Source organism: Protopterus annectens, chromosome 1.part0 (genome assembly GCF_019279795.1).
Source record: "Protopterus annectens isolate FY-2018-M chromosome 1.part0, PAN1.0, whole genome shotgun sequence".
In the NCBI taxonomy this organism is placed as follows: domain Eukaryota; kingdom Metazoa; phylum Chordata; order Ceratodontiformes; family Protopteridae; genus Protopterus; species Protopterus annectens.
In genome coordinates, this window is record NC_056725.1 from 599,107,493 (window position 1) to 599,126,829 (window position 19,337).

Here is a 19,337-nt window from a genome sequence, read left to right on the forward strand (position 1 = left end):
AAAATGGGGGGATGGCGGGTGGGTAACCTGGACTGCAACAGTGAAAACACTAGAACATCTAAATTTATGGTAAGTGTACACAACTGTACTATGTTCTTCGTGTTTCACTGTTGCAGTCATTACATTTGGGTAGATTCCCAAAGCTATGGTTGGGAGGCTGGAGCTAAACCACATTAGGAGCGGCTATGAGACCCTGCAGAACTGCTGTGGCAAAGCCTGCCCTGGAGTTAGAGTAGAGTGGCAGATGATAGTGCTTCAGAAAGGTGTGCACTGAACTCCAAGTAGCTGCCTCTAAAATGTCTTTAGATGGTACTCCCCTGAGAAAGGCTGCTGAAGTGGCTGCAGCTCTGGTGGAATGTAGCCTAATGCCCTTAGGCACTGGCTTGCCATGGTATAAGTAGCAGAAACGAATGCAGTGGCCTATCCACTTTGAAATAGGAGATAGCCTTTCTTTGTGATCCTGCAGCATATGCCACCAGTAATTGCTCTGTCTTTCTGAAAACTTTGCTTCTGTCCAAGTAGAATCTAAGCTGTCTGTGTACATCCAAAGAATGCAGAATTCTTTCCCCCTTGTTCTGTGGATTTGGATAAAAAGTTGGCAGATGAATGGTTTGGTTAAGAGCCACACTGGACATCACTTTAGGCATAAATGTTGGGTTTGTCCTCAGGGAGACCCTGTCCGGATAAAAAATGAGGAAAGGTTCCACAGCCATGAGTGCCTGTAGCTCTGAAACTCATCTTGCAGAAGTTATTGCTAGGAGCAGAGCTGTTTTCCAAGATAAAAAACTTTATATCAGCAGTTTTCCAAGACATAGTTGAGGTCCCATGCAGGCATTGGTGATCTCCTTGGAGGCCTTAAATTTTTGGCTCCTCTGAGGTACTGTTTTAATGGTGTTGTATCTTTCAGCTTTTCCCGGTTAGGGGTCACCACAGCGGAACTCCGGTCCGCTAATGACTGGCAGCAGATTTTTACGTACCGAGTTCCCAGCCCTGACATACAACCTTCAGCAAAGGTACCCCCATTCATGCATGTCTCCACACAAAAGACGCTTTAGCTGAGAATCGAACAGGACAACGTCTCACTGTGAGGCGACAAGGGATGAGAAAAGATTGGTGGCTCTGTATTGTAATGAGCCGAAATGGCAGAGGCATGAATTCTAATAGATGAGAAAGATAGGCATTTGTCCAGCATCTCAGTTAAGTATTGTAAAATCTGAGAAATATTTGGCACATCTGTATCTGTTCCTTGTGCCTGGTTCCAAGCACAGAATCTCTTCCATTTTACAGCATATGATTTTCTAGTACTAGGCCTTCTGGCTTCCAAAATTACATCCATCACAGCTTTGCTGAGAGGTGCGTTTTGTATGACTACATTATCCGCCATGCTGCCACGTTTAAAGTCCTGAGTTGGCTGCGCAGGATCTGATTGTTTTGCTGGGACAGTAGATGCGGTACTTGAGGTAAGGTCCAAGCTGGGCATTGAGACAACCTCCTTAATATTGGGTACGAGTGCTGGCGGGGCCTGTCTGGTGCAATAAGTATCATCTTTGGCTTCTCCTGTCTGACCTTTAGGAGTACCTTGCAGAGGACAGGCAGAGAAGGAAAGGCATATACTGATAGGTTTTTCCAGCTGAAGGATAGGGCGTCCACTTTCCATGCTTGTCTGTGATAAATCCTTGTGCAGAATCTCTTCATTTGGTAGTTGTGAGGGGAGGCAAATAGATCTATGTCCGGGCATCCCCATTTCCTTGTTATCATGCTGAAGACTTGTGGATCCAGCTGCCACTCGTGGGGATCCATGAGGTTTCTGCTTAGTTTGTCTGCCAGAGTATTTTTCCTTCCTGGCAAGAATTGTGCCTTCAGATGTACTTGGTAAGTCAATGCTGTGTCCCACAAAGTCATGGATAGTCTGCAAAGGGGGTAAGAATGTGTGCCCCCCTGCTTGTTTATATACCATATGACTGTGGTGTCATCTGTCTTTATCAGTAGTTGTCCTGGATGAAGTAGGTCCTTTAAGGCTGTCAGGGCATTTTGAACAGCTAGCATCTCTTTTTGATTGATATGTAGATGCATTTGGTTTGAGGGCCATGTTCCCTGAATGCATCTTCCTGCCGTGTGGGCCCCCCAGGCATAATCTGATGCACCCGTTGTTAGAGTCTGCCTGGCTGGGGGTAATGTGAATGGCTGTCCCTTGTTTTGGTGACAAGCCTTCACCCACCATTGAAACTCCTGTTGCAAGCAGGGAATGAGAGTAATTATAGTTTCCAGGCTGTGGCAATGTTGAGTCCAAACACTTTTTAGGTGCCATTGAAGTTTCCTCATATGCAGTCTTGCATATGGAATGAGTAGGATGCAGGATGCCATGAAGCCCAAAGCCTGCAGTTTTTCTTGCAGATAACTGGGCCTTTGTAGCTAACATTTTGAAATAGGTAGTCAGTTGCCTTTGTCTGGCGTGAGATAAGCCATCTGGGCAGTTGTATTTAAGCTTGCACCCAGGAATGTTATCTCTTGAGAGGGTACAAGTTTTGGTTTCTTTTCGTTGACTGTGTACCCTAGGCATGTTAGAAGTTTTTTTCACAAACGCCAGATGCTGTAGAAGGATGCCCTTGTTCTCTGCTTGAATGAAACAGTTGTCCAAGTAAGGATATATTTGTATTCCTCTTAGTCTGCAGTAAGCAATTACTGGTGCCAGGCACTTTGTAAGGACCCTAGGCGCAGTAGATAAGCCAAAGGGCAGTGCAGAGAATTGGTAATGCATTGAGCCAGCCTTGAATCTGAGGTATCTTCTGCATATTTGTCTGATTGGGACATGCAGGTATGCCTCTTTTAGGTCTAAAGTTACAAGCCACGCGTTCTTGCCCAGCATGGGCAGAAGCTGCTGCAAAGTCAACATTTTGAATTTTGGTATATCTAGGAATGTGTTCAGAATCGATAGGTCCAGTATTGGCCTCCAGGCCTTGTCCTTTCTGGGTACCAAGAACAGTCTTGAGTAAAATCCTTGTCCCCGCTCTTGCTCTGTCACTTGTTGAATGGCCCCCATGTCCATGAGGGATGAGACTTGTTTTTGTGCCTCTGCCCATTGATTTTTTGGCAGATCTGGCCAGCCGTTTGCCTTTGGCAGGGTATGGAAATGGAACTTGTAGCCTTGCGACACGATATTTAGAACCCACTTGTCCTGGGATATAATGCGCCAATTTTGAGAAAAACGTGCTAATTTTCCCCCTAAGGGTGCAGCCAGGAAATAAGTGCTTGGTGCAGGGAGGGGGAAGTCATTGGGACTGTTTCCTGTAAGGTTGTGATTTGTCTTCTCCACTTTTGGAGGTAGAAGCACCCCATTGCTTTGACCTGTATGAACCTTGCGCCTGGGATCTGCCTCCAGGGCGTCTGGGTCTGCCCCTTTGAGGTCTGTCTGACACAGGAAAGGACCAATTCTTTGTTGGCCAGTGTCTACTAAACCTAGGCGGCTGTACTTGTAAGAAGTCTTTGACCACTTGCATAGCTTTAGCCTTGTCCTCCATTTTCTTTAACACCTCTTCTGCCTTAACACCAAACAAAGTATCATGCTGTAAAGGTGCATCTAATAATTTAACTTTAACATGATCAGGCAGATTTTGTTCCTTTAACCAAGCATGCCTTCTAATTACAGAACCTGTAACTGCGGCCCTGCAGGAGGCCTCTAAAGAATCAAAACCACATTGCAAAGTATGCTTTCCAACTTGTTCAGCTGCATACAATATATCCTGCATTTCCTTGTTTTCTGCACATTCAGAGTTTAACAACATTTTCAGTTTAAGCAATGCCATGAGATGTTGCTGATATTTGAGCATATGAAACTGACAGTTTAAGGCCCTTATAGCCAAGGTAGCAGATGTGTAAACCTTTTTTCCCCATCTATCCAGTGCCCTAGAATCCCTGTCAGAAGGGGTAGGGTTTTTTGCAGAGGAAGCTCCCTTGGGACCCTGAGAAATAGTTTCTGGATCTGCAGCAGGGTTTTTAAAAAGGAATTAATGTAAGTCAGGAACCCTGTAATATCTGTCAGGCTTAACAGGAGCTGGAGGCAAGGAGTCAAGGGTAAGGCTAGACTCCAAAAACACATCATCTACAATGTCTAACACAGGAGGGATGGCTAGCGGCTTGTGCTGAGGTAGTAATAAGAAATCCCTGAGCCTCTTTTTAGATTCTGAAAAATTTTGGCTCTCCCAGTGGAAATGCTCCCTCATGGTATGTAAGGTTTCCCCAAAAGAATAGTCCTCAGGAGGAGAAGCTGAAGGTATGGAGTCTTCAGCATCAAATCCACACAGGGGGGAAAAGAATATTCCTGATCAGAAGAGGAATCAGAAGAAATGGAAACCGGATCTGAAGATTCATAGTCAGTCTCTTGCCTAGGCCGCTTATCAGGAGGGGGATGGGAACCCCTGATCAAGGTAATCAAGTCTTTGGCCATTTTGAGCATCTGTTTTTTGGACATGGAGGCCTGTCCATGTGGCTCTTGAGTTTGCTTCTTTGCCTTTAAAGGTGTTTTAGTCTTTGCCTTTGAAGTCGGTTTAATGTATAGATGTTTGGGTCTGAATACACCCACAGAACCCGGTGCCTGATCAGCGGCTCCGGACCCATCTGAAAGATTAGCGTCTGAGGCTCCAATACCTTGAGTTTCCAGCGGCATGACCGACTCCACGTGGGAGTCGGAAGCGGCCTGCGTCTCTAAAGTAGCAGTCGTCAGGGGCTGCAAAAGCGCCTCACTGAGAACCGGCGACTGGCTTAGGAGAAGCCTTGTCATCGGTTTTGGGCCTCGACTGTCTTTCTTTTTCTTTGCATTTTTTGTGAACTCCGGTAGTCTGATGGCTTTCCGTTTTTGGATAATTAAACCTGCGTCCAAAGTAGTTTAAAGCAAAATCATACAGACGCTTAATAGTGCGTTGGTTAAATCTAGCACAAAACCGACATCCCAGAAAGTTATGATCAGGGCCTAGGCAAGGAATACAGTAAGAATGAAAGTCCTTATGTGGTATTTGCTTCCCACAAGAAATACAATTAACTTTTTCAGACATCGGTTCTGGAGCAAGAAAAAAAGTTTCCCCAACGGGGTACTTAGCTTTAAAGAAGACTTCGGATCTGAAATTCGAACTCGAAAATCTCAGAAGTCGGCCAACCGACACTTGCGAACCGCTTCTGCTTCGAGCACCGTGTAGCAAGAAAGACTAAAGAAAATGGTGTCAGCTGCTTCTTTTATACCCCTGACAACCTGATGTCAGGGAAGGGGCAATAACAGCCGACGCAGGACCCAAGACTTTGGAATTCGGGCCGACTGAGGGCAACCTGCCAGCAGGACTACCCAAATGTAATGACTGCAACAATGAAACACGAAGAACATCCTCATAAGTAGGTATGGACAAATCCAGGTCATCAGAAGAGTCAGAAGAAACAGAATCCTGATCAGAAGATTCATAATCAAGCTCAGCCCTAGGCCTCTTGGTGGGGGGGTTTGACTACCCCTGATTAGAGTAATTAGATCTTCAGCCATTTTTATCTTTTGTTTTTTAGGCATAGGGGCCTGTGCATGTGGCCTGGGCATCGTTTTTTTAGACATGGATCGAGATTTAGGCCTTAGTAATGAAGGCGGTGTCGATTTAATATGCAAGTCTGTAGGCCTGAATACACCTTCAGAAACTGGTGCCTGCACAGCGGCTCCGGACCCATCCAAGGTAGAGACATCCGCAGGTTCCATAGTTGAAGTATCTCGCGGCATACCGGACTCCGAATGGGTCTCAGTAGAGGCCTGCAAATCTGAAGTAGCGGGTATCAGGGGCTGCGAAAGTGCCTCACTGAGTACTGACGAACTGGCGTCTGGCTTAGGAGAAGCATCGTCGGCAGTTTTGGACCTTGGCGGTCTGTCTCTGCCTTTATCTACGCGTTTTTTTCGGAATCCCGGTTGTCAGATGGCTAACCGACAGCATTTCTGGATAATTAAACCGAGAACCAAAATAATTAGAAGCAAAAATGTACTGATGACAGATAGTGCGCGCTGATTAAATAAAGCACAAAACCGACAGCAAGGTACATCGTGGTCAGGGCCTAGGCAAGGAACACAGTATGAATGAAAATCTTTATGAGGTATTTGCTTTCCACAAGTAATGCAATTATTAACTTTTACTGACATCGGTAAGGAGCAAGAAAAAGTTTCCCTAACGGGGTACTTAGCTTTAAGTTGAAGACTTCAGTTCTGAAACTCGAAAACAAAAATTTCAGCAGTCGGCCGACCGGCACTTGCGAACCGCTTCTGCTTCGGGCACTGCACAGCAAGAAAGACTGATGTAATGACGTTAGCTGCATGTTTTATACCCCTGACGACCTGACGTGATGGAAGAAGGGACAGCAACCGACGCAGGACCCAAAACTTTGTTAATCAGGCCAACTGAAGGCAACCTGCCAGCAGATTACCCAAATGTAATGACTGCAACAGTGAAACGCAAAGAACATCAGCTTTCCTCAGTTATGGAAGCTGTCATAAGCTGTTTGGGCAAAACTGGTCCATCCTCTGACATCAGAAGCTGACGTCGTTGGCATTTCCATGGACGCGCAGGCTGGAGAAACTAGGACGGTGTCCGAAGCAGCACCCGCTGAAGTCCCCAAAGCCATCGGATGTAGCTCAGCCCCTAGGTCGGCGTCTTGCGGAAGTCTGAACCCGGAGGCGCAGGCATTTTTCCAGCCTTGCTACTTCAGCCTTCTTTCTCGGTGTTTTGGCTGATACGTCAAGCGCCACTTCCATACCCAATGCAAGTCGTTTAAGACATTGGTTTTTCCCAAACAATTTTAAGGCTGCAAGATGGCGGCACAGAGTTTTAGGGATGAACGACTGGCAAATGGAACACGCTTTGTAGTTGTGGGAAGGCCCTAAACAAAAGAGGCAGAGGTCATGGCGGTCTTTGTGCGGGATTTGACGTCCGCACTTACATTTTCCCTTCTTAGATGACATGGATGGAATCGACTTAAGGAAAGATTAAAAAAAAAAAAAAAAAAAAAAACAGCAACCAGAAGGAATAGTTGTGTAAAATCTTACTATAACCTTAGATGTCCTTCTCTTCCATGTTGCAGTATTCTGGTGTGGGATTTCCGCCTCAGGTGATCTGTACGTCGGCTCCTACACAAAAGCTTCAGCTTGGCTGTTGCAGCTGCGTGGGATGTCACACGTAGGGCCATAAATCAATAGCCCTTAAATGTGACGTCCTCACACACAGATCTCAGAACATGAAGGCCAGCAGTAGGAGCCAAGGCCCAGCAGGAGTAGATGCCAGACTGGACAGAAAGTTTGATGGTCATTATTTTGGTCTGAAGACCACAAAGGCCTGTAGAAGTTGGGGGGTCTAAGAATATAGTTGCAGAGGGGTTAGGTGGGTGGGAATTAATACTGCAACATGGAAGAGAAGGACATCTATGGTTATGGTAAGATTTTACACAACTATTCTATGGACTTCTATTCCTATACCTGTAAGAGTGAAAGGGAAGGTCTACAAAAGGGTAGTGAGACCAGCTATATTATATGGGTTGGAGACAGTGGCATTGACAAAAAGGCAGGTGTTTGAGCTGGATGTGGCAGAATTAAAGATGTTAAGATTTGCACTGGGTGTGACGAGGGTGGACAGTATTAGGAATAAGTATATTAGGGGGTCAGTCAGCCCAGGTTGGAAGGTTTGGAGACAAAGCCAGAGAGGCACGATTACGTTGGTTTGGACATGTGCTGAGGAGGGATGCTGAGTATATTGGGAAAAAGATCTTAAGGACGAAGCTACCAGGTAACAGGAAAAGAGGAAGGCCTTAGATAAGGTTTATGGATGTGGTGAGAGAGGACATGCAGGTGGATGGTGTGACAGAGCAAGATGCAGAGGACAGGAAGAAATGGAAACAGGTGATCTGCTGTGGCGACCCCTAATGGGAACAGCCGAAAGAAGACGATGATGATGATTCTATGTCCTATTCCTATGTTGCAGTATTCTGGTGTGGGAAAATACCACAGCTTAGTTGGAAAGAAGGGTGGAGGTAGAGGAGGCTGATTCCACAAAGCCTTGCAGGACTGCTCTGGCGAATCCTGCTCATGCCCTGGAGATTTTGTCTAATTTGTAGTGCTTGGTGAAGGTATGGAAGGTGGACCAAGTAGCTGCTGCCAAAATGGAATTCATGTTCATGCCTTTGATAAAGGCTGCCACTGCTCTAGTGGAATGAGCTTTTACCCCTGATGGGAGATCTTTCCCATGGAAGGAGTAACAGAAGCTGATGGTTTTCCTAATCCAGCATGCAATAGTTTGTTTGGAGACCGCCTTGCCCAGGGCTTTGGGGTGGAAGGAAACATATAGTTGGGAAGATTTTCTGATGGGTCTGGTTTTGTCCAAGTAAAATCTTAGTGGTCTGTGGACATCTAGGGAGTGCAGAATCCTCTCTCCCTGGTTGGTTGGTTGGTGAAGGGTACAAGGTGGGTACATGAATGGATTGGTTCAAAGATAAGTCACCGACCACCTTTGGCATGAAGGAAGAGTTTGTTCTAAGGGTGACTCTGTCCTTGTGGAAGGTAGTATAAGGAGGGCCTGTCATTGAGGCCTGTAATTCTGAGACCCGTCTAGCTGAAGTGATGTCCACTAGCAGTACAATTTTCCATGTACAGATTTTTAAGGTAGCTGAGCCAGCCGGTTCAAAATGGCTGCTGGGTTAACTTTTCCAGGATGAAATTAAGGTCCCAGGGTGGTGGGATGGGCCTTTTAGGGGATCTGATATGTAGAACCCCCTTTGAGGAATAGCTTGACATCTAGCCTGGTTGCCAGTGGAAGATCTAGAGGCAGGCAAGCTGAAATGGCTGACAGGTGTACTTCTACAGAGGAAAAGGACAGTCCACCTTTTACCAGTTGACACAGGTAGGAAAGAACCAGGGGAGGGTCTAATTTGCCTGGGTCCCTGTTCTTGTCCAGACACCATTTAGAAAATCTTTGCCATTTTGCAAGGTATGACTTCCTAGTAGTGGGTTTCCTGGCCTCCCTCAGGCCTGATAGCACGTCCTCTGAATAATGGTGCCTAAAAGGGATTTAGTGTTTCATCACCCACAAAGTCAGAGACAGCAATTGTAAATGTGGGTGTAAGAGGGTTCACTTGTTCTGTGTCAGAAGGTCCACCTTGTGGGGTAACTTTGGTGATTGCCCGTGGCTAAGTTGAGAAGAAGGGGGAACCAGTGTTGCCTTGGCCAGTAGGGGGCCACCAATAAGATTTCTGGTTTGTCTCTCCTGATTTTCAGGAGGACTTTTTGAATGAGTGGGAAGGGAGGAATGCATGCAGAAATTTCCCCTTCCATGAGATGCTGGAAGGCGTCTACTCTCCATGTTGGGGGGGGGGGGGCGTCTTGGAGCAGAAGGTTTGCAGCTGTCTGTTCTGGGGGGAAGCGAACAAGTCTATGTGAGGAGTGCCCCACCAGTGGACAATGTCTAGGAAAACATTCCTGTCCAGCATCCATTCGTGCTGTGGACAGGATGTTCTGCTGAGGAGGTCTGCTTGCTTGCTTGTCCTGCGAGGGGATGTAGGATGCCTGCAGGGACACATTGTGGAGGGAGGCTAGTTCCTAAATTAGCAGCGTCAGTCTGCATAGTCGCTATGCCTTTGTTCCTCCTTGTTTGTTGAGGTACCACGACTGTGGTGTTGTCTGTAACTATTAGAAGGACTCCTGGACGAAGAAGTGGAGTGAATGTTTTGAGAGCCAAGAGAACAGCAGTCATCTCTCTGACATTGATGTGTTTGGCTCTCAGTGAGGGTGTCCAAGTTGCTTGGACCTTGTAGGATGTGAGAGATTAGTACTAGGCTAACTGCCTTTGCGAGCCATTGTAAGCCTAGCCAATTATCCCTTGTGAGATTCAAACCCTAAACCTTGTGTTTGTAAGGCAAACACCTTAACCATTAGGCCACCCTCCCAACATTGTGGCCCCCCCACCCTGAGTCTGATGCATCTGTATGCATGACCTGATTTGGGATGAGGGGATGGTGAGGCAGTTCTGGGTTGAGTTGGACCTGATGAATCCACCAGCAGGATTCTGCTTTCAGACAAGGCAGGAGCTGGATGTCTTTCTTCAGAGGTTGCTGGTGTTGAGACCACACATTTTGTAAGTATCACTGAAGCTTTCTCATATGCATCTTGGCTAATGGAAGCATGGGAATGGTGGCTGCCATTAGACATAAGGTCCTTAGAAACTGCCTTGCTGTGATAGTTTGAGTCTATAAGAGCTCCCTGAAGTAAGAGGTGAGGGAAGTTATTTTTTCCTGTGGCAGAAATGCTTTTATAATGTCTGTTTGTATTCTGAATCCCAGGAATATCTTGTCCTGCTCTGGGGTTAGGGAAGATTTCTGGATGATGAGGGTGAAACCCAACTTTTGCAGGAGTGACATGGTGAATTTTAGGTGGGCAGACAGTGATTCTTTGGTCTCTGCTAGTATCAGGATATCGTCTAAGTAAGGGTAAATTTGAATTCCCTGGGTTCTGCAGTACGCCATAACTGGTGCCAGACATTCTGTGAATACTCTGGGAGCAGTGGCCAAACCAAAGGGCAAAGCAGTAAATTGATAATGCGAGGCGGGACCACAGAAGTATAAATATTTCCTGTGGGCGGGGAGGATAGGGATGTGTAAGTAGGCCTCTTTTAAGTCTAAAGTGACCATGCAGGCCTGGGGTGGTATAAGAGGAAGTAGGCTTTGGAGAGACAGCATCTTGAATGAGGGCACTTTTAGGAAAAGGTTTAAGGAGGATAGGTCTAGGGTGGGTCTCCATGGTCCATCCTTTTTGGGGACCAGGAATAGCCTGGAATAAAATCCTTTTCCTTCTTGTCATGGAGGGACTGGCGCTATATTGCCCATCCGCAGACGGTCTGTCAGGATCTGAGGGAGGAGGTGCCTCTGGTTTTTGGGTGGAAAGGGGATTCTTCCTCGAGGAGGCTTTTCTGCCCATGACAGGAAGTATCCTTTTTGCACAATAGCCAGCACCCAACTGTCTGATGTGATAGTTTTCCAGAAGTGGGAGAGGCGGGATGAAAAGGGAAGGTGGGCAAGGCAGTCACACATTGTTGGGACCTCCTCTGTCCTGATAGGGCGGGGTCTAGGAGGAGGTTGGGAGATTGGGGTTCTAGTAGCTGGTTGTCTCCTATGACTTTTCTGGGTCTGGAGAAGGAAGTACCAGAAGCAGGGCTTCTTCTGAAAAAGTTGGTTTTAGCTGGGTAATTCCTATAGTACTTGGGAATAGGGGACACTAACAGTTGTTTAATGTACTGCTGCTCTTTACTCTTTTCCTGTAAATGTTTGAAGAAATCAGCTGCCTCTTTGCCAACAAGGTGTTTTGGATCCAGGGGGGCATCTGAGATTTTTGCCTTGAAGTCCTCTGGTAAGTGTTGTAGCCTAAGCCAGGAATATCTCCTGAGGACTGAAGCAGATGCTGCAGAGCGAGCACACGCTTCAGCAGCATCATAGCTGCATCTGATAGAATGTCTAGAAACTTGAGAAACAAGAGACAACTTGGATGAAAAGTCAAATTTGGTTGGACAGTCAGGAATAGAAGCCAGCATGGGTGAGGCTTGAGAAATGAGATCCAGAACATATCTGGTCACGTGCGTCTGGTAATTTATGGACCTGAATGCCAAAGTGGAGGAGGCATAGATTTTTTAACCTAACCTGTCCATAGATTTACTATCCCTGTCTGTGGGCAACATGGAGGCAGAAGGTAGGAGTCTGGATCGTCTGTCAGGGGTAGTGGCAATCACAGCTGGGTCTGCCAAAGGAGGCTTAATGAGGAATTTTTTTTCCTCAGACACCTTATAAAAGTGGTCTGGGCTCTTAGGGGCAGGTAAGCTGGGAGTCTGGTGTCTTAGATGCAGAATTAAAGGCATCCAAGAAGGCAGGTATAACTGGAGGAATGGCTGAAAGAGAGGGAGAATCCACTTGGAGCAGCTCAAAATATCTTTTTTTTTGTGTCTGATATTTGAGAGGTTTCCCATTTAAAGTATTCTTGCATTTTGGTGATAGGTTTCACCAAAGGTAATGTCCTCAGGAGGGGAATCTCCCTCTGTGGACTCTTCATCTGAAAAGTAGTACTCCTTAGGAGAGGCAATCTGGGAAGTGTAGGAAATAGATTCCTCAGAAGAAGAGTAGTAGGCCTCAAGATCCTCCTCCCTGTCGTGGGACGTCAGGTGAGGAATGGAAGAGGCTGAAGTAGGTCAAGGGCTGAGCAGAGGAAGAGTTGAGGGTGGTGTGTAGGCCTGAGGGCCATGAAGGCCTGCATCAATGAAGAAGTAAAATGTCTGCCAGTCGGGCAAGGCTTCTGTAGTGGAAGTGGAGTGTTTAGTTTTCTGCTTTTTCTTAGCAGGAGTAGACATGTGCGTAGGTTTGGTGTCGGACACCGGGGTAGGATCTGGAGTAACAAGCGGAAGGATCTCGCTAGGATGCTCTGCGGTAGCTGGTTCCCCCTTGACCAGAGTCGGGATCTGTAAAGTCTCAGAGGATGTGCCTTCCATCTGCTGGGAAGTGGTTTCCGCAAAGGTTGCCATTACCGTCGATGGTTCAACCGAATGTCCCTCAGCTCCTAGATCAGATGCTGGCGGGGTGTCCAGTAGCAGAGTGGCAGTTGAAGAGGGCCTGTGCATCTTGGCCTTCTTTCTAATAGGTTCTGCAGGGGCCCCCAAGGTCAGATCCATTCGAAGTGCTAAACACTTAAGGCACTGATTTTCAAGGTAGAGGATTAAGGCGTGCAGACGGCTATGGAGCATCTTAGGAACAAAGGACTGGCAGATGGAACTAGAGGTATGGTCGTGCGCTCGGCCTAAGCAGAAGAGGCAGCGATTATGGGGAATTTGATGCCCACATTGACATTTTCCCTTTTTAGCTGACATCGGGTATAAAAAGCTACAACAACCAAGCTTATGCAAATTAAAATTAGGAAACCCCAATGGATACTTATCTTTCAGACGTTAGTGTTGAAGGAGCGAAGCTGATGATGCGTCGGTCTGTGGCTGAAAAGTTCTGAGATCTGTGCGCGAGGATGTCATATTTAAGGGCTACTGGTTTATAGCCCTACGTATGACGTCGCACGCAGCTGCAACAGCTAAGCTGAAGCTTTTGTATAGGAGCCGACGTACGGATCACCTGAGGTTGAAATCCCACACCAGAATACTGCAACATAGGAACAGAAGGACAATGTTCCCCAACGGGGTACTTATCTTTTGGAAGACACTGGGAAGGAGCAGAATGAGTGAGCTGACATTCAACTGGTGGCAGAAAGTTCTGAGGTCTGTGCGTGCAGGCGTCACACTTACGGCCCACGGTTTATGGTACCTACATATGATGTCCCAAGCACCATACAGCAGCCAGGCTAAGCTTTTGTATATAGGCCGGACATTCAGGTCACCTCAGGCGGAGGATCCCTCATATTAAGAATACTGCAATATGAGAATAGGAGAACATCAAGTTGTCTAGTTGTGCTCTGCACCTAAAAAGAAAAAGCACTGGGAATGGAGATCCTTCTAGGGAATATGCCCACCTCAATCTACTTTCCCCTCCTACCCGACATCTAACAGAGCAATAAACAGCAATGAAATTGAGAAAAAATGATGAAGGTTCTCCAACGAGGCACTTATCTGAACCAGTTAAGGCCAACAGTACAAACGACCATGCGTAGAACAGACTGCCAGAGTGAGACCTGCATTCGGACTGGTGGCAAGACAGTCTGAGGTTTTATGCTCATACCTCCAGTAATTAACCCTTAAGCCTGCAGGCTTAGGTCATACGGACATATGGCTATATGGAAGGTTTTGGCTTTGATACCCTGGCTGAACATCCAGGTTACTGGGTAAGATAACCTAACAATCTGGAATACTCCAACAATGATCTAAGAAAGGTTATAAAAAATTCTGGTGTAGTTACTTGTGGTGGCAATAATGATATTGACAGACTTGAAAATTTCCTTTAAAAAGTTGATTTAATTATTGAATACTGTGTAAGACAAAGGTTTTATTTGTGGATATTATTCAAGCACTATGTTACAAAAAAATATTTTGGCTACAGCTTGTTAAATTAATAGTCAAATAAGAAAATGTAAGAAATAAACAATTACCACTTTTACATTTGGAAAAAAATGGAACATTTTGCCAGTGATAGGTATCATTTAAGCCACAAAGCCTAATAAGATTTTGAGTTGCAAAAAATGTAAAACCATGTTTCTGAAGTAGAGTTAATATTCTGAGAACAAACAACTGTGTCTATACAGAAGACAAGGCAAGATGATGGTTACAGTATGCAATGCTACAAGTCTAAATAATAAAACTGTGGTACTGCAAGCAGTACTACATAAGAAGATTGCAAATTTGGGGATTATATCAGAAACAGCCAAAACAGTAGAAATCCCTGAATACGTATAGGTCATCATGGCATCTGTAAAATCTAGAAAGGATGAGGTGAAGAAAAAATAAACTCTCGTTTGAATGGTAATGGTTGTTGTTGTTTGTCTTTTTGGCTTTTCTCGGTTAGGGGTCGCCACAACGGAACTCCGGTCCACTAATGACTGGCAGTTGATTTTTATGGTGCCGAGTTGCCAACCCGACGCCCAACCTTCAAGCGAAGGCACGCCCATTCACGCATGTCTTTCGGAGCCCACTCGACTGCGGGGAGGACATGCAGACTTCACACAGAAGGCACTCCAGCTGAGAATCGAACAGGAGGACCTCTTGCTGTGAGGCAACAACACTACCACTGTACTACCACGGCTTCGTTTGAATTTTAATGGTAATGAGGCAAAATTCTTTTGGCAATCATACAAGAAAAACTGAACCTAAATTTAATTGGCTTTTACAGTCCCTAAAGATGGTCTGTTCATGAAATGAAAGGTTTTGTTAAAGAAATAGAGGTGTGTGCACCAACACAGAAAATAAAAATAATCACAAACCGGTAACATTTCAGACAGGATAAACATAACTGGCATGGAAATCAGTGCATCACTGGGGCAGCTGGATCATTCAATTATTAGCTGTTTTGTGAATACAGAACTTGAAACAGCAAATAATGTCTCCGATTTATAAAGGAATTGTTTTAAAGTCTTCCCTCTTACCATTCTGAAACCTCCATCATATATTCTGTCCCATATAGAGCTGCACACTGAAGTGCAAGCCAGGGTATGCCCCTCACCCAGACAGAATGTAAATTTGCAGCTTTACTAAATACTGCAGTGGCACAACTGTGTACAGTGGTTAGGGGAAGTATGAACAGTTCTGTGCTTCTCACAGCCTCTTCTTATGCCTCATCAGGCTTGACTTCAAGTCTACCTGGGAACCTCTAGCAGAGAAGCAGCTTCTAAACCCTCCACTGTAAAGGAGAACAGCCACCAGCATTTAATTTCAATTACAATAGCCTCTGGAAACCAGATCCAATTTTAAAACCCAAGTAACCTGTAAAGTAGACGGAAACCCAACACCCGTGTCACCAGATTGGCATTATTAAAATTCTCAGTAAGACTGTTGTTCCTCCACTCCTATACTATCATCCTGCACCCCAGTTGGGGAATGTTCTCATACTGTCTCTGCACTGCCTTCCATTAGCCATCAAAGGACAATGCCTGCATATTCAGTGCTGGGAAAAGAAGGTCCAGACCTAAGACACTAAACCCTACTTAGTGGAACTGCAGTCACCAAATATTAAAATAGAAACATCAGTGTCAGTGCCTGCTGCCTCAACCCCTCATGAGAAACAGAACTGTAACAAAACAAAAGTGTCATTTCCTGACAAAATAAGTACAAGTTTTATGCTTTTCTAACAGCCACAATGTGAAGCATGCCACAGGAAGAAGCACTACCAGGACCACATGCAAGATCACAGGTTTAGAGACAGCACAGCTGAGAGACTCTGCCAAAAATTCAAACTGACTGTTCTTCAAATTCCACTGTGACTGCAGAGGTCCTTTACTCTCTAGTCTGCTACGCCCTCATCCACCAGCAAGAGGTTGACTTCAGGGCCTTCAGACACAAAATGCCCTGAACTGCTAGAACTGTAATGAGGAAGTAAAACTACCTATTTTTGGCAGTAAATCACGGCCACCTTTACAAAGTCTGTGTATATCAGGGACAAGAACATACTGAGTGTGCATTCTACTGACAGTCTACTCAGGATTCATTGTATGACTGCAGTGCCAGGGTGTTTGGCCCAATGACCAAGCTAAACACAGGATCAGCAGAAATGGTCTAAATGGGAAGACAGATGGTTTGGCACACATTTAAATTTCCAATGCATGACCAATGTCATGACCATCTGGGATGGTCCTACAGGTCCAGCTAGATAACTGCCTTCAGACTTGGTCCAAGCAGTCCTATCATCTAGTGATGCACGTAGTTTCACCTGCAACACAAACCTTTAAAATGGTTATCTCTAGCTTGTATCTAGACATTTGCTGGCATACATTATGACTGCAACTGGAAAGCAACATTCAAGTTTGGCTCTCAAGTCTTATGTTATCTAATTCGTGTCCGCTATAAAAGCTAGTTTTCATTTTTTTATCCTGGTCTAACAATCACAATGTTACACATCATGTATCTACTTTTTACAAATAAGTGAGTGAGCTGAACATCCCAAACTTCAATTACCAGTGAATGTGTGATCAAAAGCAAAACTAAGTAAAGAGGTGCAGTTTTCAATTAACTCAAATGCGGACTGTGAGGAAACAGTACAGTGTAATCAATTTTGAGGTCCACAAAAAAAGTATGTCACACTTACAAAAAATGAGCGTTGTCAAGTATTTCAAAGTTGTCCTGTGTCTTTGGATTTCTGTTAAAAGAAACATGGCGCTTAAAGCAGCCAGGACAAAGAAAAACAGACAATACATGAAAAGTAAAATGCATTTACCAGCTATAATACAAATTAAGCAGTACTCAAAACTGCATCAAGCAGACATTTACATTTAGATCTATGCTAGCTTTTAGTTATTTTTGAGATTGCATTTTGTTACTAAAAGCCCCAAAGGAAACTCTGAAAGCCTGAACCATTAACTAACGTTATGAAACTATTTGCTTCCAGCAACAGTCCTACACAGTCATGCATTCAACTTACCTCTCATCCTGATTACTTCTGTTAGCTAACTTCCGAGCTTGTCGATCCATTAGGCTTGTTCTGGAACGAGTTTTTTTCCAGGAATAATAATATTTTACAAGACTTGCAATAGACTTATCTGGAAGCTTAAGCAGAAATTCAACACTTTACATTAATACTTTAAAGTGATAACTTGGAAAGCATATGAGCTACAGAGTACTTTACAGCAAGTACTGGTTTGGAATTTGAGCTGTCTTCATTTGTACAACTTCGAATAACTCCCAATACAATAAGTATACTTGTTGATGAAAAAAATACAAAAGTACATTCTGATTTGCCTTTAGATTAATTTCTGCTGCTCAGAGTAGCTGAAATGTTTCTAACTGACTGGATACAGAGCCTTGCTAATCAGTATACATCAAAACAATACACTGAAGCCCCTGCATACTGCAGGAAGATACATTTTCAGCTGAACAGTACAGTTCATTAATAAAATAAGCATGGAAGGTTTTAAGGTAAAAATAACTTCACTCATAAATAAGTTAATCATGAAAATATAATGGATAAGTTGGAAGCAGCACCTAGAAATTCAGTTGAGAAAGTACACTCACCACAACAACACGTTTAAATAAAAGTATCACAAGGGTCACTTATGCAGTATAATTCCTTATACGCAGGAATTAGCCACAGGTGGACATCCACTTGGACTTCCACAGCTGGTCTTTTCCTCAAACTGAGGGCATCAGTATGCTGCTTGTCAGAAAACAGACAGCATCTTGCTCTATCTCCTGTTCTTTTTATGGAGTAAGACGTTACCAGCAAGTATGCTCAGAAGTCTTGTGGAGGCAGCCAAGATTTTTGCCATACTAGTAAAATCATATCCCAAGTAGAAATTTGTAAGTGGACACCCATACTTTCAGATTTGTCAGGCATCAACAGAGTGGAGCTAGTCTCACTCTCATGTTGAGAAAGTACAGTTTTGTTAAGATTTTACCATCACAGCAGATGTCCTGCTGATCACTGCTGTAGTATTCGTAACACAAACTACCATTGTCTGGTCAGGGTAGCAACGATTTATCTTCCTAGTATTGTACGTCTGACATGTGACCTCAGCTCACAAGCACAGGAGTATATAGGGGACATAAATCGTAATTCCTCAGACTATCTCCAAGCTAGCTGCCCGAAGACCCCAAGACATAAAATAGTTAGCTAGGAGGAGCACAGTATGAAGTGGTAAGAAAGTCACCTTGGTTCTAGGGTGTTTCCCTACAGGGCAGAAACGGTGGGAGAATGAAAGAGTAAGAAGAAAAGTGTAGAGAAGAAGGAGGGTGGTAAAGAAAATTGTAACAGTGATCAGTAGGACATCTACAAATTTTTACAGAACTGTACTATGTTCTGACTGAAATCACTGTTGCAGTATTCCCAACACATGGGGGATTCCAAGAGCTAAAGGGAAAGTAAGGATGACTGGTTAAAACGCAGATATATCCAAGAGGCCAGATGGGGCTGACTTAGCAAAGGCAGCTCTGGACCTCGAAAAAGCACTAATCCTGTAGTGTTTAATAAAATGTATACAGATGACCAGGTGGTAGCCTCCAGTATAGACTTGGCATCCACTCCTCTGTAAAAAGGTTCACAGACTACTAATACACAGGTAGACTGGACTGAGGGAATGGCCAAGTAGAGGGAAACAAAAGGAGACGGCCTTAGAGATCCAGCTTGCAATGGATTGTTGGGTAAGGGTTAGCCCAGCTTAGAGTCAATGAAAGAAAAACAGTTGATCAGATATTCAAATGGATTTTGAACAGAATCTTAGCTGTCTGTGAATGTCCCGAGAATGCAATATCCTTGCTCCCCCCCAATTCTATGGGGTGGAAAAGAAGGTAAGTACGCTTATGGTCTGACTAAGAGATAGCTCATTTACTACTTCAGGCATGAATGAAGAATAAGACCTGAAGATCACCCTGTCTTTGAGAAAAATAAGACAGCCCTGAATGGCCAAGGATGCCTGGAACGTAAACTCTAACGTGAGGGCCAGAAGAAGAAGAATAGCTTTTCAGGTATAGAATTGGAGGTTTGCTGATGTTTCACAGTTCAAAAAGAGGTAAGGTAAGCTTTTCCAGCACAAAGATGAGGTCCCAAGTAGGGGTAATGGCCTTTCTAGGTGGTCTAAGGTGCAGGACCCTTTAAGGAATAACCTGACCTCAGATCTGGGCATGAGTAGGGGAGTGGTTAGCAAGTGGATATGGCTGGCAGAGCTC

The 19,337-nt window shown here is 44.7% G+C and overlaps 1 protein-coding gene across 4 annotated transcripts in view; it reads right to left on the bottom strand.

Annotated features, from left to right (window-relative positions):
• Positions 1 to 19,337, bottom strand: part of RCOR3 (REST corepressor 3) — a 1,455,897-nt gene that overhangs the window by 843,316 nt on the left and 593,244 nt on the right. For 2 of the 4 annotated variants that reach the window (XM_044061701.1, XM_044061693.1), the window contains exons 6-7: positions 17,098 to 17,222; positions 16,765 to 16,815 (exon numbers count right to left, since the gene is read on the bottom strand). In XM_044061701.1, coding sequence (XP_043917636.1) covers positions 16,765 to 16,815; positions 17,098 to 17,222 — 176 coding nt within the window. The remainder of the gene's footprint in view (positions 1 to 16,764; positions 16,816 to 17,097; positions 17,223 to 19,337) is intronic. The other 2 variants (XM_044061710.1, XM_044061718.1) reach the window with 1 other exon arrangement.